At 44.3% G+C, this 17,688-nt stretch overlaps 1 protein-coding gene across 8 annotated transcripts in view; it reads right to left on the minus strand.

Moving 5' to 3' along the window:
- Window positions 1-17,688, minus strand: part of LOC144004493 (dedicator of cytokinesis protein 3-like) — a 94,298-nt gene that overhangs the window by 41,519 nt on the left and 35,091 nt on the right. For 5 of the 8 annotated variants that reach the window (XM_077501659.1, XM_077501660.1, XM_077501661.1 and 2 more), the window contains 18 exons: window positions 10,015-10,178; window positions 9,867-9,948; window positions 9,730-9,790; window positions 9,502-9,649; window positions 9,326-9,414; window positions 7,424-7,543; window positions 7,238-7,362; window positions 5,058-5,220; window positions 4,875-4,981; window positions 4,641-4,803; window positions 4,466-4,563; window positions 3,288-3,371; window positions 2,890-2,990; window positions 2,739-2,820; window positions 2,455-2,625; window positions 1,992-2,111; window positions 723-918; window positions 140-267 (listed from right to left, as the gene is read on the minus strand). In XM_077501659.1, the coding sequence (XP_077357785.1) occupies window positions 140-267; window positions 723-918; window positions 1,992-2,111; window positions 2,455-2,625; window positions 2,739-2,820; window positions 2,890-2,990; window positions 3,288-3,371; window positions 4,466-4,563; window positions 4,641-4,803; window positions 4,875-4,981; window positions 5,058-5,220; window positions 7,238-7,362; window positions 7,424-7,543; window positions 9,326-9,414; window positions 9,502-9,649; window positions 9,730-9,790; window positions 9,867-9,948; window positions 10,015-10,178 (2,202 nt within the window). The remainder of the gene's footprint in view (window positions 1-139; window positions 268-722; window positions 919-1,991; window positions 2,112-2,454; window positions 2,626-2,738; window positions 2,821-2,889; window positions 2,991-3,287; window positions 3,372-4,465; window positions 4,564-4,640; window positions 4,804-4,874; window positions 4,982-5,057; window positions 5,221-7,237; window positions 7,363-7,423; window positions 7,544-9,325; window positions 9,415-9,501; window positions 9,650-9,729; window positions 9,791-9,866; window positions 9,949-10,014; window positions 10,179-17,688) is intronic. The other 3 variants (XM_077501663.1, XM_077501662.1, XM_077501665.1) reach the window with 2 other exon arrangements.

The raw sequence follows: 17,688 nt of genomic DNA on the forward strand, positions 1-17,688 counted from the left end.
TCATGTGCACTTCCATCCAGTTTCAAAACAATTGTTTCTCTCTTGTGTCGTAGAATCGGCTGAAGGATTCAGCTATGACTTTCCTGTGTGTGTGTGTGTGGGGGGGGGGGGGGGGGGGGGGGTTGTGTGTGCGCCTCACCAACGAGCTGGCTTTGATGATGGAGAAGAGCGAAGTGAGAATTCCCGAACACATGAGCAGCTCTTTCTGCTGCCTCAGATGCAGATGAATATGATGAAGAACCACCGGAAGTAAGACCCTTCGAGACTCTAACCAAGCAGACATGCACCCACATTCATGTAGACTGTTGGAATATTACCACTTTGATTTTTAACGCACGATTCGGCTCGAAATGTGAATCATTAATCAGCGATTGTACAGCCTAAGCATCTGCCACTTCAACTGTCAGCTTGCTTGCACAAACTTGATTTTCAGAACGGGAGAATATCCAAAGCAATTCTTGAGCGAGAAGCAAGATGACGCAACATTTGCCGAGATGACGAGTCCAAGATGCCGAGATTGCCCTCTTACAGAACTTTGGAAGACAAAAGTTGAAAAAATGCGAAAAGCAGATTTGGTTTTCTTTTTTGAAGAATAAACAAACACGCAATTGGATGAATTTGGGGTCAGTTGAGTAAGGTCATGTAGACCTTGATTGGAAGGGCTCAAAATATGCAACAGGGCCCATTTATTAGGTTAAGAAGAGTTTGAGCGGGATCCTCACCTGGGAAAGAAAAGAGGCGGCTGTCCACCGTGCGAGCGATGGACTGCAACTTGACGGCGTCCACGGAATGTCCCGGAATGTCAAGCGTGGACGGCAAACTGGCCAAAGTGCCGCGCACAAATTCTGCCACTTCTTGCATTGAAAACATGTGCAGCAGCTCATCAAAGATGGCCGGCAGAGAGTTCAACACGGCCACCTGCAAAAGGTCACAGCCACATGCGGGTTCCAATCAAAACCAGCTTTTGCAGATCAAAGCCATCCATAGCAAACTTGACAGATCACGACAAACGTCAAATACACGAATTGAAAGTGAAACCTCTTTCTTAATCCATCAAGAGAGATTTGGGTTTGCATCATCCTGATTTACGTGGCGGGGAAACTCCAGCTTGGCGTGTTGGGGAATTTGACGAACCGTGGTTTTGATCATGTGCCCCTTGGTGATAGTATATAGACTAGACCTTGGGCCAGGTGAAACCGGGTCTAAGTTACAGGGCAGTTGATCTAATGCCATTTTGATGGATTTGATCTACGAACAGACTCTTTGATTCCGCGCTTCGCTAATGTCATCACATTTCTTTCACAAATATGACCTTACCCAGCATCAAACACATTCAATCGCGGAAGAAGGTGACAATAAATCATCATCTTTGATGTATTTTGAAACGCACCCCGACTGGCACAACTGAGCGTGTGTGTTGGGGATGTCACACGCCGACGCACGATCGAGGCTGGAAGGTGGTCGATGGGTGCCCACTTGTCATGATTGGCAAATGGAGATCTTCTTCCAAACGGACTTACGACATGTAGCCCGCCCGACTTTCAAGAGAATGGGAGGAGCCGTTTTGATTGGCTGGGAATCAAGTCAGGTGTGCTCACTCCCACAACGGCACAAAAGTCCACTTCAAGCAGCACGTGAAAAAGCACGGAAAAAAAAAACAACAAAAAAAAAAAACTCTTGGCACAGTTTATGCTCCACGCAAAAAATTCATTTTGGGCAAACAGGAATGATTTATTTTTTCTATGTTTTCATATACATAACAGACTAAAAGGGAATCGTCCTTCTTGTGGTCCGAGAGGGGGAAAAAAAATGCATTAAATGAAAGACAAATGTTTGTGTATCTTGCGGGATGAAGTGACTGACTTGGCCAAGCGTTCCGGGACCAAGCGTGTGCGTGCGCATGTGCGTGCGCATGTGCGTGTGTGTGTTGAGACGAGCAGGACGCGGTGGCAGCCCTCCCTCGTGTCGGCTGGTCCCGGATCTGTACTTACTGACAGCGGCGGCGTCCGCAGGCTGTTGGAGCTCAACAACTGAGCACTGCAAGCGAGCGGACCTGGGACGGGTGGCCGGTCATGGGCCAGGGCCCTGGGCTGGCACGGGCCTTGATTGGACTGAGGGCCATGGGTGTCGGGATATAGAAAGAGGACCCCACAAGCCCACCCCCCACGGAACAACAAGGAACAGTGGGACAAAGAGTTGGAGGTTGATGGCGGAAAAGGAAGAAGCGCAACAAAAGTCAGAGCGGCTCGACCTCCAAATCAGAAGTGGACAAACCCGGCCCTCCAGGGCCCGAGTCCTGCAGGTTTTGGCCGTTTCTCTTCTCCAACACACCTGATTCATGTGATCAAGCAAGCTCTGCATAAGCCCGATGCTCAGCCATGTTGGAGGAGGGAAAGCTGTCACATGTGCAGGACTCGGTCAGGCGCCGGAATTGTCCAACCTGGGTCTGCCCACCTGAGTGAAGATGAGGGTCTCGCAGGTGGGCCGGTCCAGACTGAGGACAAAACAGACGGAGCGAAAGAGCTCCTGGATGCTGCTCCGAAAGTCTTCTTCCTCCATCCCGCAGGTGGCGCGAGAGTACAGACTCCGAGACTGAAGGATGAACTTGAAGAGAAAGTCCAGCGCCTGCCGGGCAGTCAACAAGAGACTTTTCACATTCGCACGACGATGATCGTCATCCATCGAGCGACTTTTTGTTCAAATGAAGACGCAAATGTTTGGAGGGGCTGACGTCTCACCCGCATGACGTCCTGGATGTGATCGTGGCGCACCACCTCGGCCGAACGCTCCATGGACCACGTTAGGCATCGGATCAGCTCCCTGACGCACAAGTCAAGCGGGTCAGCAAGAGGCGCACACGCACACACGCACCCGCGCGCACTCACTCACTTGTAGGCCAAAGCGCCGGCAAAGTGCTTGTGAATGTACGTGTCCATGACTGCTCGGAAATGGAAATATTTGCTGTCCCTGAGCAAATTGATGACGAAAACCTGAAGAGCAATTTGGAGATGAAAAGTTACTTGAACAAGTCAGTGATTGTTGTTGGCCAAGGACTCGTCAGACAAATGACACCAAAAAGTTGTTCTTCTATTCTATGCTAATCTTTGTGATATCATTTCTTCTTCCAAAACGTTGACTATTTGAACATCAACAAACAGCTCCATTTCCAAATCACTGCACTGAAGCACTGAAGACAACAAACAATTCTTTTTGGAAACGCGCAAGCATGCATGCAAATGTTCTTTTCCTTCATTTGACAAGCATGTTTTTGTGCTTTCGCATCTTACCAGAGACTGAAAGACGGCAGGGCCAAATTTGTCTGGATTGTCGTCCAGGATGGAAAACAACGTGTCCAGGATGTCTTGAAGAAACTGAAACAAGTCGACACGTTACGTCTGCTTTTGCCTTTCACCTCAATTCAGGTCCACATCATCATCATCATCATCATCATCATCATCATCATCATCATCACTAGCATGCTTTAAAACAGGGGTGTCCAAACTTTTTCATTTGAGGGCCACATACAGAAAATCAGAAGGACGCAAGGGCCACATAATGTTATTATGAGAAATTGTGGTTAGTCCTAAAAATTGTACAAATAATTTATTTGTGCTTTTGCATATAAAAGCTACAGTATATAAACCATTTTCTTTGTAATATGGCAGTAGGGTTATTATAGTTTTGGAATTATTCATTTTAGTTAGTTTTTATTAGTTTTCAGGGTGGTTCTGTTTTTATTAGTTTTAGTTCTTTAATAAATGCTTGGTTTTAGTTTAGTTTTAGTTAGTTTCAGTATTAGTGTTAGTTTTTGTTTTTTTGTTTTTTTATGTGTATTACTTGTGCGCAATATTTAAAAAACACCATGGGAGCGACGTCATCTGAAGGTGCTTTTCTATTGGCTGCTGCTGGATGACATCACTTCTGTGTGACATATTTTCAAACGTCATTATTCCGGTTGATATCAAAATAAATCTACTAAAAATCACACCAAAGACTAAAACAAAGGACATTTTTGCTATAATTATAGTTTTAGTTAGTTTTGTAAAATAAAATGTCATTTCAGTTAGGTTTCGTTTTTTATAAAGCATTTTTGGTTTAATTTTATTTTGTTAACGAAATTGTTTTTTGAATTTTAGTTTTAGTTATTTCGTTTAGTTAACTAAAATACCCTTTAATGGCACCTGTGTTTTTCGACACCCTCCCTTCTTACTTTGACCACCTCCAAACATTTTTGGTTTTATTTTATTTGAACTGAGTCAAATGCCATTTTTAGCATATGTCGTGGGCCACTAAAAACTGGACGACGGGCCGCAAATGGCCCCCGGGCCGTGGTTTGGACACCACTGCTTTAAAATCTACGTGAGCAAAACCATTCAGGTCAGTATTTCTGCCTGTTTCTCAGAATGTAAAAAAAATTAAAATAACTTGCCAAACCTTTGCATCCTGTAACGCAAGCAGAGCTCACCTTGACTATTTCCTCTCCGCTGACGTGTCGCAGACGGCCGAGGATGTCGCCCACTCGCTGGGGATGAGCTTTCCACTTAAGCAGAGCCAGCAGGTCCACTTAGCGGACGGAGCGACGACATTTCACGTTTGGGACGGACGTTTTTCAGAAGAGCTCAAGCGGGATGTTCACATACCGTTCTGGGTGAGCTTTGTGGACGAGAGCTGGCTGGAGATCCAGAAAGTTTCCCGGGGGCTGCGCTGAAAGGCCCCGCCGGGCGCGGCAGGGCTCGAGTGCTCTTTGCAGCAGGGCAGGCCCAGATAGAGGGCGGGGCTACGCAAGCTGCTGCTCTCCTCACACTGACGGCGCAACACACAAGTGGACTGGTCATGGGAAAGAAAAAAAATAAATAAACAAACAAAAGAGTTACCTTGTAAACGAAGAGCTCGTGGCTCTGATCGGACAGCGTGGTCCCGTCGTCCCTCATCAACGGCGTGAAGGAAAAACCAAGGAGTTTCTTGTCTCCTTTGTCCTTGGCTGCAGCAAGCAGAGAGAAGACAAGCTGACAATGGCGGTGACGCGGTCCGCGTTGCGTGGGAGTGAAGATCCTCACTGGAGCAATGTCGGAAGTCGAAGCGCAGATGTGAGCCCCGGAATCTGTCCACGGGAACGGCGAGCTTGATGGCCTCGCTCCATCGAGGGCTGTTGTTGTGGTACAGCACCAATGAGCGATGCTCGCTGGCGTTGGGCTCGCCGCAACCCACACTGATGCAATCCTGAAAAAAAGTCAACACCAGTACAAGTCTTCTCACTTTTCTCCCCAAAAACACGATGGCGGCAAGTTGCTGCAGGGCGATGCCACGTGCTGCCACCAGTCAAATGACGCCCATACGGAAGCAGCCATTTTGCATTCTGGCTGTCATGTTTCAGTTTGGTTTGGGTTGGGTTTAGTTTTATTTTGGTGAGACTGTTGGTCGAGTGGTTAGCACGTCCGCCTCCCAGTTCTGAGGACTCCGGTTCGAGTCCTGCCTCCGGCCTTCCTGGGTGGAGTTTGCATGTTCTCCCCGTGTCCACGTGGGTCTTCTCCGGGTACTCCGGTCTCCTCCCACATTCCAAAGACATGCATGGCAGGTTAATTGGGCGCTCCGAATTGTCCCTAGGTATGCGTGTGAGTGTGGATGGTTGTTCGTCTCTGTGTGCCCTGCGATTGGCTGACAACCAGTCCAGGGTGTACACCGCCTACTGCCCAGAGCCAGCTGAGATAGGCGCCAGCACCCCCCGCGACCCTTGTGAGGAATAAGCGGTCAAGAAAATGGATGGATGGATGTTGGTTGTCTGGTGTTCTTGTGTTTTTCCCCAGTCTCGTTATCGTTAACCTTGTCCACCTGCATGTGTCTTCCCTTCCCGGTGTGTTGCTGATTGGTTCTCCCTGCCTGCTGTGTCTCCCCGGTGTGTCCTGTTAGTATCTCATTAGTGTTGGTTTAAGGGAGTGGTGTTTGTCTCACGCGGGGGTGGGAGCATTGTTGTTTGTACTTTACCTTGTCTTGTGTGCGGCGTTTGTCAAAGTAATCTATATCTAGTGAAATTATTAAGTTGTCTAGTCTAGTTTTTCCACGTTTAGTTAAGTCTCTTCACGTTCCCCGCCAAGTCTGTCCACAGTCATCACGTCATGTCTGGTCTCCACGTCACATCTGGTCTTTACGTCACGTCTGGTCTTCACGCCCGGTCCAGTCTTCACATCATGCCACATCAGTACACGTACAATCTGGTCAATCAAATTGTCATTCCTCTTCCTGTCACGTTTCTCCGCCTTTGGGTCCATCCACACTCCCATCTTGACACTGGGCTGCCAATGGTAATCGGGGCCCACCCAGACACTTTTTGCAACTAGCACCTTGTGTACTGCCACGCAAGACCTTCCTTCCTTCCTTTTTGCATCGTCATCCCTGTGATGGAAACTTTGGCGGTGTCCGAATGTCCTCAGTCCTCATTCATGACATCGTCATGAATAAGTAGTGGCCTCTTTGGGTTTGGCCATTCGGACATCCAGCTCACTACTTTCTCCTCCTCACGTAACCTCCTGACTACCAGCAATTCAAATTTGTCCTCTGTTGGACCTTTTTAAACCTGAATATCTCTAAACCAGTGCATATGATTGAATTAACTCCCTTTGTGCTCAATAGAGGACATTCAGAGCTTTACCAAATGTGGGGCCAACGTACATGTCATGGTGCATAATTTGCAGGCTATTTATTGTGAATGAAAATGTTTTTGCTTCCTTTGTTGTACATGTCAACTACAATCAATAATTTCCTTCCGATTGAGTCAAGTATCATTTGGATTCTTGCACCACTTTTGATCCTGCTCGCAATGCATTGTGATCCATATCAAGCTAGCGTTTGACCCTCATTGATGTTCACTGCTTTTCAAAGTGAATTGTGGGTAATTTCTACATTATTTCCTTTTGGACAGCCCTAGAAAATTGGGCTCGGCCTCAGTAGAGACAAAGTATGGAACACAAAAGGGAGTTTGACTTTGGCACCCTCCCGCAGCTCTCCTTGCGCCACGTGACGCCATCCTTCTTTTCCTCTTGTTCTGGACAAAACTCTTGCGAACGAGCACCGTGACTGATTGTCAGTCGCAATTGTGACCCGACAGAACAAGTAGCACTTTTTGCCGTTTTACGATTGAAATTTTTTGGAACATTCAAGTGAGGAAAGCAACTCATAGGAATCCTCCTGCTTAAAAGAAGATCATCATCAACTCTGCAATCTTGAAGACGCGTTAGCCGACCTGTATGAGTTCTCCGTCAGCATCCAGAAGGTAAACGCCCACTTCGATGTTCTTCTGAACGCTTTTTCCTCCTCTCTCAAAATCTCCTCGCTCCAGCGTCAAGTAGAGGTCGTTACGTAGGTCACCTGGAAAGACAAACCAGCTCGTGACGCTTTGTGCCGCGACGGGGAAAAAGCGCTCGCTCACCTGGCACGATGACATCAGGGAAGCCCAGCTTGCGTGTCACCGTCACGCTTGACAGACTTTTGTTTTCACGCCGGAGCTCGTCCACGTCGCCGCGCAGCAGCTGCAATGAGATGAGCAGACCTGCCCCAAAACAAACAAGCGCAATCCAGCTGCGTGTCAACAGGAGATGCACCGAGACACAAAAGTCATAAACACCAGTACAATGAGCGTACGCGCAAAACAAGACGACCGTATTCTTGCCGTATTTCTGGTTTGGAAAACGGATCATTCATTCCATCCACGGGGACGGCCTGGCTGACCTTTTTCTCCCCAGCCAACCACTTGGCCCCGCCTTCCGCTAGGAACTTCAGGTAGGTGCAGATTTGAATTTGTTTAATGCATGGGCGCTCATGTCAGAGAGCTTCTTTGTTTGGCTACATTCCGTTCACGTCACAGCTGGCTCGGGAGAACCTCTGCGTCCCCCAAAATTTTCCTCGCAAATCTTCAACCTGTTTGTTATTTAAGATTCTTTTGGACCCAACTATCAGGACAAACCCACTCTTAACATATCTCACGCAATTTTATAAGACAAGATCAAAAGCCCGACAATCTTATACAACATAAGCTTGTCGGATGTTTGACGTCCTTGGTCGGGAAATCGGGACAAAAACAGCCCGATTGTCTTTATGTGTGTAGCAGCCATTTGGCTTACAATTGGACAATAGGATCCAGGATGGCAAGGAGGAGGAGGAGGAGGAGGGGATTTCTTGTGACTTGGCACGTAAAGCTTTGAAGAGGACATTTGGGCAAGCACCAAATTGAACTGCTCAGGCGAGTAGTCAGATCAGATGAGGCCCGCGGCAGCCGTGGGATGCGCAGACGTCGACCACGTCAAGATGGTGTCTCGTTGTCATTTAGCATAATAGTTTTATTCAAGCAACATCTTGGCTCCAAGTATTTTCCGCACTATAAGGCACACCTTCAATGAATGACATATTTTAAAACTTTTTCCATATATAAGGCGCTACAGTAGAGGCTGGGGTTACGTTATGCATCCATTAGATGGTGCTGCGCTAAAGGGAATGTCAACAAAACAGTCAGATAGGTCAGTCAAACTATATTAATAGATTACAAACCAGCTTTCTGACAACTCCATTCACTCCCAAAATGAATAAACAGCTGTTTTATTATTTTCTCTGAGGTAAAGTATTAGCTAGCGATCCAAGATGGCGGGATCTTCTGCGCATGCGCGTCACCGATGCTGCAGGGTCACCGATAGCGTCTTGACAGCGAGACCTGTTGCGGCTCAATATTGATCCATATATAAGGCGCACTGGATTATAAGGCGCATGGTCAGCTTTTGAAAAAATTGAAGGCTTTTAGGTGCGCCTTATAGTGCGGAAAATACGGTACTTTCAAACAGGTTCTCCCCTCGCTTGAGGAGCTTTTGGCAAGACACCGACATTGTCACGGGCAGAAACTCACGTCACGACTGAACGTGCTGAGGCGGCCCACCACTTGCCCGTCCTTATTCCAAGACGACCGCCAGGGTTCCATTTTGCAACCACGGTTCCCACAATTGGCCCACAACAGCAAAATGGAAAACTCCCGGTCAGGAGGAACCCTTGAAAGAACCCTTGAAGGCTCGGCGGTGCCGACATCTGCCTGGGCTGTTCGCATTCACATGGACACACAGAAGTTGAGCTTGAGGGAGAGACCAGACCCCAAAAATGAGGCCCATTAGGACGCCATACGCTTGCCATCCGACTCCTCAGGGGACACGGTCCAACGTGCATGTCAACTACTTGTGAAAAGCGCCGCGTTCTAACCGTCTAACCATCCACCGTCCCATATCCGACCGTCAAGTTCCCGACACGCGACATGAAATCATTACAACATTCACAGACGGTCGTCATCCCATACCGTAGTTGTTTCCGGCCGCCGAGTATTTGGTGCTGGACTTGCGGATGATGTTCTCGTGGATCTGGTACCATTCGCTCTCGTTGTTGCACCTGAAGGTTCAACCTTCAGTACAACTCAAGTCTGCTAATAGTGTGTGTGCATGCGTGTGTCTGTGTGAGAAGCAGACCCAAACTCACATGTAGACTTTAAGCGCAAAGTCTTTGTCCACTTTGAGTTCGGAGATGATTTGCAGGACGTCACTCATGGCAAGAACAGCGCAGCCATAAGGGCGACGGTATCGAACGTGCGCTGGACCTTTTTTGTGGTCGTTCAGCAACATTCTCCCTGCCACAACCACAGTACGAGTGTGTGCTGTTGACATCCTTTGACAACGTCCCAAAGGTCCCTGTGTGGTGCCTTCTCACCTGTGCGAATCACCTGTGAGACGATGTATAGATCTCTCTTCATGTCTTTGTTGCTCAAGTCCTGCGTACACACGTGACAACACAAGCGCGGTGATCAGGATGATGCCAGCAGGGGGCAGTGGTGCAGCCCAACTTACTGTGAAAAGAGCACACGGGCGGTCCGCCTTCTCGGAATTCTTTGGCCCTCCGTTTTTGTTGAGTCTCACCAGGAACTTTTCACTGAAAGACAAGCAGGATGCCGAGCAGCTTCACTCTCATCCATCCGTCCGACCCCAAAACACCAACCTGATGCTTTTCCCCTCCCGCAAGTCGTAGAGCCAGAAGAAGATGTCACTGTCCTCGCCGATGTTGTTGGAGGTGAAAGTCTTCAGGTTGAGCAGTAAGTGGTGCGCTACTGGACCTCGACACAGGAGGGCGCCACTGTGCTTCTCTTCAGTCTTGGAATTGGTCTGCGGGTTTGAGAGCATGACACAAATCTTTTTTTGGACCGTCAATTCTACATGAAGCTCAAGTGGGTCCAACAAAGGCAACTTTTCATCCAGCTGGCCAACATTTCCTATCAACTTTCTTCATTTTCTGGATGTTTGGCTCCACATTTGATTTCTCGCCAATGGCGCCAATTTTCTTTGGTCCTGCAGGTGGCGTGCTTGCCAGCGGGAAGTGAAGCAAAACGACCCACCTCCGATGCTCTCAGTCGTCACTTTAGCTCCCACACCAGGAACAAGTTTAACTAGAGCTGCGAGCAGCTATAAAGGGCCCTCGCAGCCCGGGCCACGTTGGGGTCCTTGCACGTTGGGGTACTTGCACGTTGGGGTACTGGCACGTTGGGGTACTGGCATATTGGAAGCAAAATTTCTTTGAAAATGGCATAATAAACGTTTACATGTAGAATATTTTTTTTGCCAGTGTCTGTCAAGCTCAACGGATTTTGGTGATTGTTAAGACCTGCAAAAATCAGCGTCCTTATTTATTTTTAGGCAATGAGTTGCCCTGATTGGTATTTTTTTGTAAAAGTGTATATACACATCATCGCTTGTTGTACTCATTGCACAATGTTTGCTTTTATTGTCCAAAGGGGCAATCAAAAATGAATAAAACAAAATGGAAACGTACATACGTTTGGATCGGTGTGAAGCCAGTGAACAATTTGAGTGGTGGAAACTAAAAGAATATTCATAAATTACTTAGTTATCACACTTAGAATGAGTGTACATTTTTTGTACAAAATACCGTATGTGGGGTATTTTTTTTATTTTTTTTATATAAGCCTCAACGGCTAGGTGGCGCTGTATTTATAACTGAATGTTGTCATAGAGATACCTTCAGGCCTTGATTATAAGCATACATGTCAAGTGTGGGATTTTTTTTGGAGCATGTACCGTGGAGTTATTAAGCATAGCCTTCATTCACGATATTGCTTTTAATGTCCATAGAGGCTATCAAAAATAAATAAAAATATATATATGTTTGGATAAGTCTGATGCCAGTGAACATTTTGAGTGGTGGAAACTAAAAGAATATTCATAAATGACTTCGTTATCACACTTAGAATGAGTTTACATTTTTTGTACAAAATACCGTATGTGGGGTATTTTTTTTTCATGCCTCAAGGGCTAGGTGGCGCTGCATATATAACTGAATGTTGTCATAGAGATAACTTCAGGCCTTGACGATAAACATACATGTCAAGTTTGGGATTTTTTGGAGCATGTACCGGGGAGTTATCAAGCATATCCTTTTTCATTGCGAAACACAAATTTTGATGCCCCGCCCTCATCATATAGTATTTCGAAAAGTCAAAATTTTTCCCCCTGTCGCTGGCTCAGGTCTTGACATGGTCCAGGCCAAGTCTTAACTCAGTCGGATGAAACGTGTAGGAGAGGTGGGCAAAAGTCTTCCCCCTGTGAATGTGCAAAAATCGTCAAAAATGGGACATTCAAAAATTCGTAGCTCACTTCCTGCTCATTTTAGCATATGGGTCCAAGAGACTTTTTTGTAGGTCTTGGGCTCCCTCATACACCTACAAATTTTCGTAGATCTTGCTTAAATGTACAACCGGGGCTGCTTCATTAAAAATTCCTAGGGGGCGCTATTGAGTCATTTTTGTAAAAATCGCACAATCAACAATAAAATATTGTTCATTTTACCAGGCCAGATGTGTGTGCCAAGTTTCATGAGTTTCTGCGCATGTTTAGACCCTCAAAACTGGCGTTGTTTTCTTGGCGAACAGCGCTTAGCCACGCCCACAGCGATTCGCGAAAACTCACAAACTTCGTGTTGTGACATCATGAAGGCCGAATCCCTCATCTGAGCAAATATGAGGTAGGTCCAGTTAACGTGTTTGGAGAAAAACGTAGAAGAAAATTCGTAAGAAAAAAAATTGCCACTAGGTGGCGCTATCAGTAAGATGAAATATAAGTTCATAGATGTCTTTAGGGCTAGACTCTCATCAAATGTGTGAAATTTTGAGAAGATAGGATCATCTCGGTCAAGTTAATGCAGCTTTTATTTTCACGAAAAATCTTCAGACTTTGCGTCACCGTAGCGGCCACGCCCTTTGGCGAAAAGTTACAATATTCGGTGTGGGGCATGATCAACATCTTAAGGCTTTTCTGACCAATTTTCAACTGGATCCCTTCAACGAGCTCAGCACAGTAGCTAAAAACGTAAAGTATGACATTTATTGTAACCACTAGGTGGCGCTATATGTATAACTGAATTTTGTCATATAGATGTTTTCAGGCCGTGACTATTACGTTGCCTGAGAAGTTTGAGATTTTTTGGAGCTTGTACATGGGAGTTATTCAGCATTTGCTCTTTCTGGACAAATGAAATTTTAAAAGCAATATTTGATGCCCCGCCCTCGTCATATAGTATTTCGAAAAGGCAAGATTTTTTTGCCCAGCTTTCTCTTAGGTCTTGAGATGATAAATACCAAGTTTGAAGTCAATGGGATGAAAAATGTTTGCATAGGGGGAAAAAGCATGACCACAGTGAATGTGCCAAAATAGGCCAAAATTGGACATTAAAAAATTCATAGCTCACTTCCTGTACATTTTAGCTACATGGTCCCAATAGACTTTTTTGTGCGTCTCGGGGTGCTACACGTGCCTGCCAATTTTCGTTGGTCTAGCTTGGTTTTTATTTTTCTATGCTAGGGGGCGCTATAGAGTCGCGTTGTTATAACGACTTCATAATATCAAATTTTTCGCCGGACCTTAGGAGTGTGCAAAGTTCGGTGAGTTTTCGTGAATATTTAGGTACCCAAAATCGCGATTGTTTGCGGAGAATAAAGAAGAAGAAGAAGAAGAATAACTAGAGCTGCGAGCAGCTATAAAGGGCCCTCGCAGCCCGGGCCACGTTGGAGTCCTTGCACGTTGGGGTACTTGCACGTTAGGGTACTGGCACGTTGGGGTACTGGCATATTGGAAGCAAAATTTCTTTGAAAATGGCATAATAAACGTTTACATGTAGAATATTTTTTTTGCCAGTGTGTGTCAAGCTCAACGGGTTTTGGTGATTGTTAAGACCTGCAAAAATCAGCGTCCTTTTTTATTTTTAGGCAATGAGTTGCCCTGATTGGTATTTTTTGTAAAAGTGTATATATACATCATCGCTCGTTGTACTCATTGCACAATGTTACTTTTATTGTCCAAAGGGGCAATCAAAAATGAATAAAACAAAATGGAAACGTACATACGTTTGGATCGGTGTGAAGCCAGTGAACAATTTGAGTGGTGGAAACTAAAAGAATATTCATAAATGACTTAGTCATCACACTTAGAATGAGTTTACATTTTTTTGTACAAAATACCGTATGTGGTTTTTTTTTTTTTATATAAGCCTCAAGGGCTAGGTGGCGCTGTATTTAAAACTGAATGTTGTCATCGAGATACCTTCAGGCCTTGATTATAAGCATACATGTCAAGTGTGGGATTTTTTTTGGAGCATGTACCGTGGAGTTATTAAGCATATCCTTCATTCACGATATTGCTTTTAATGTCCACAGAGGCTATCAAAAATAAATAAAAAAATATATATGTTTGGATAAGTCTGATGCCAGTGAACATTTTGAGTGGTGGAAACTAAAAGAATATTCATAAATGACTTAGTTATCACACTTAGAATGAGTTTACATTTTTTGTACAAAATACCGTATGTGGGGTATTTTTTTTTATGCCTCAAGGGCTAGGTGGCGCTGCATATATAACTGAATGTTGTCATAGAGATAGCTTCAGGCCTTGACGATAAACATACATGTCAAGTTTGGGATTTTTTGGAGCATGTACCGGGGAGTTATTAAGCATATCCTTTTTCAGTGCGAAACACAAATTTTGATGCCCCGCCTTCATCATATAGTATTTCGAAAGGTCAAGATTTTTCCCCCTGTCGTTGGCTCAGGTCTTGACATGGTCCAGGTCAAGTCTTAACTCAGTCAGATGAAACGTGTAGGAGAAGTGGGCAAAAGTCTGCCCCCTGTGAATGTGCAAAAATTGTCAAAAATGGGACATTCAAAAATTCGTAGCTCACTTCCTGTTCATTTTAGCATATGGGTCCAAGAGACTTTTTTGTAGGTCTTGGGCTCCCTCATACACCTAAAAATATTCGTCGTTCTTGCTTAAACGTACAACCGGGGCTGCTTCGTTAAAAACTTCTAGGGGGCGCTATTGAGTCATTTTTGTAAAAATAGCGCAATCAACAATAAATTATTGCTCATTTTACCAGGCCAGATGTGTGTGCCAAGTTTCATGAGTTTCTGTGCATGTTTAGAACCTCAAAACTGGCGTTGTTTTCTTGGCGAACAGCGCTTAGCCACACCCACAGCAATTCGCGAAAACTCACAAACTTCGTGTTGTGACATCATGAAGGCCGAAACCCTCATCTGAGCAAATATGAGGTAGGTCCAGTTAACGTGTTTGGAGAAAAACGTAGAAGAAAATTCGTAATAAAAAAAATTGCCACTAGGTGGCGCTATCAGTTAGATGAAATATAAGTCAGTAGATGTCTTTAGGGCTGGACTCTCATCAAATGTGTGAAATTTTGAGAAGATAGGATCATCTCGGTCAAGTTAATGCAGCTTTTATTTTCACGAAAAATCTTCAGACTTTGCGTCACCGTAGCGGCCACGCCCTTTGGCGAAAAGTTACAATATTCGGTGTGGGGCATGATCAACATCTTAAGGCTTTTCTGACCAATTTTCAAATGGATCCCTTCAACAAGCTCAGCACAGTAGCTAAAAACGTAAAGTATGACATTTATTGTAACCACTAGGTGGCGCTATATGTATAACTGAATTTTATCATATAGATGTTTTCAGGCCGTGACTATTACGTTGCCTGAGAAGTTTGAGATTTTTTGGAGCTTGAACATGGGAGTTATTAAGCATTTGCTCTTTCTGGACAAATGAAATTTTAAAGGCAATATTTGTTGCCCCGTCCCCGTCATATAGTATTTCAAAAAGGCAAGATGTTTTGCCCAGTTGTTCTCTCATGTCTTGAGATGATAAATGCCAAGTTTGAAGTCAATTGGATGAAAAATGTTTGCAAAGGGGGAAAAAGCATGACCACAGTGAATGTGCCAAAATAGGCCAAAATTGGACATTAAAAAATTCATAGATCACTTCCTGTACACTTTAGCTACATGGTCCCAATAGACTTTTTTGTGAGTCTCGGGGTGCTACACGTGCCTGCCAATTTTTGTTGCTCTCGCTCAAACGTGCCGGGCTTGGTTTTTATTTTTCTACGCTAGGGGGCGCTATCGAGTCGCATTGTTATGACGACTTAATAATATCAAATTTTTCGCCGGGCCTGAGGAGTGTGCAAAGTTCGGTGAGTTTTCGTGAATGTTTAGGTACCCAAAATCGCGATCGTTTGCGGAGAATAAAGAAGAAGAAGAAGAAGAAGAAGAAGAAGAAGAAGAAGAAGAAGAAGAAGAAGAAGAAGAAGAAGAAGAAGAAGAAGAATTTTTACAAAAACAATAGGGACCTCGCAGCGGTCGCTGCTCGGGCCCTAATAATAATTTTTACAAAAACAATAGGGACCTCGCAGCGCTCGCTGCTCGGGCCCTAATAATAATAATTTTTACAAAAACAATAGGGACCTCGCAGCGGTCGCTGCTCGGGCCCTAATAATAATAATAATAATAATTTTTACAAAAACAATAGGGACCTCGCAGCGGTCGCTGCTCGGGCCCTAATAATAATAATAATAATAATAATAATTTTTACAAAAACAATAGGGACCTCGCAGCGGTCGCTGCTCGGGCCCTAATAATAATAATAATAATAATAATAATAATAATAATTTTTACAAAAACAATAGGGACCTCGCAGCGGTCGCTGCTCGGGCCCTAATAATTCTTACAAAAACAAGAGGGACCTCGCAGCAGTCGCTGCTCGGGCCCTAATTCTTACAAAAACAAGAGGGACCTCGCAGCGGTCGCTGCTCGGGCCCTAATAATAATAATAATAATAATAATAATTTTTACAAAAACAATAGGGACCTCGCAGCGGTCGCTGCTCGGGCCCTAATAATAATAATAATAATAATAATAATAATAATAATAATAATAATAATAATAATAATAATTTTTACAAAAACAATAGGGACCTCGCAGCGGTCGCTGCTCGGGCCCTAATAACTAGAGCTGCGAGCAGCTATAAAGGGCCCTCGCAGCCCGGGACACATTGGGGTATTTGCACGTTGGGGTACTTGCACGTTGGGGTACTCGCACATTGGGGTACTGGCACATTAGGAGCAAAATTTATTTTAACATGGCATGATAAACCTTTACATGTGGATTTTTGTTTGCCAGGTGTGATGTGTGTGTCAAGCTCAATGGGTTTTGGTGATTGTTAAGATCTGCAAAAATCAGCGTCCTTTTTTATTTTTAGGGAATGAGGTGACCTGATTGGTATTTTTTGCAAAAGTATATATACCCGTCATCGCTCGTACTCATTGCACGATGTTGCTTTTATTGTCCATAGAGGCTATCAAAAATAAATAAAACAAAATAAAAAAGTACATATGTTTGGATCGGTCTGATACCAGTGAACATCTTGAGTAGTGGAAAAAGTAAAAGAATATTCATAAATGACTTAGTTATTACACTTATAATGAGTTCACAAATTTTGTTCAAAATACCGTAAGTGTTTTTTTTTGTTTTTTTTGTTTTTTTTATGCCTCAAGGACGAGGTGGCGTATTTATAACTGAATTTTGTCATAGAGATACCTTCACGCCTTGACTATAAATATACATGTCAAGTTTGGGATTTTTTGAAGCATGCACCGGGGAGTTATTAAGCATATCCTTCATTCACGATACTGCTTTTAACGTCCATAGAGGCTATCAAAAATAAATAAAACTAAATAAAAAATACGTATGTTTGGATAGGTCTGATGCCAGTGAACATTTTGAGTGGTGGAAAGTAAAAGAATATTCATAAATGACTTAGTTATCACACTGAGAATGAGTTTACAATTTTTGTAAAAATACCGTAAGTGGGGTATTTTTTTTTTCATGCCTCAAGGGCTAGGTGGCGCTGCATATATAACTGAATGTTGTCATAGAGATAGCTTCAGGCCTTGACTATAAACATACATGTCAAGTTTGGGATTTTTTGGAGCATGTACCGGGGAGTTATTTAGCATATCCTTTTTCAGTGCGAAACACAAATTTTGATGCCCCGCCTTCATCATATAGTATTTCGAAAAGTCAAGATTTTTCCCCTTGTCGTTGGCTCAGGTCTTGACATGGTCCAGGTCAAGTCTTAACTCAGTCGGATGAAACGTGTAGGAGAAGTGGGCAAAAGTCTGCCCCCTGTAAATGTGCAAAAATCGTAAAAAATGGGACATTCAAAAATTCGTAGCTCACTTCCTGTTCATTTTAGCACATGGGTCAAGAGACTTTTTTTGTAGGTCTTGGGCTCCCTCATACACCTAAAAATATTCGTCATTCTTG

This window comes from Festucalex cinctus, chromosome 17, assembly GCF_051991245.1.
Source record: "Festucalex cinctus isolate MCC-2025b chromosome 17, RoL_Fcin_1.0, whole genome shotgun sequence".
NCBI lineage: Eukaryota > Metazoa > Chordata > Actinopteri > Syngnathiformes > Syngnathidae > Festucalex > Festucalex cinctus.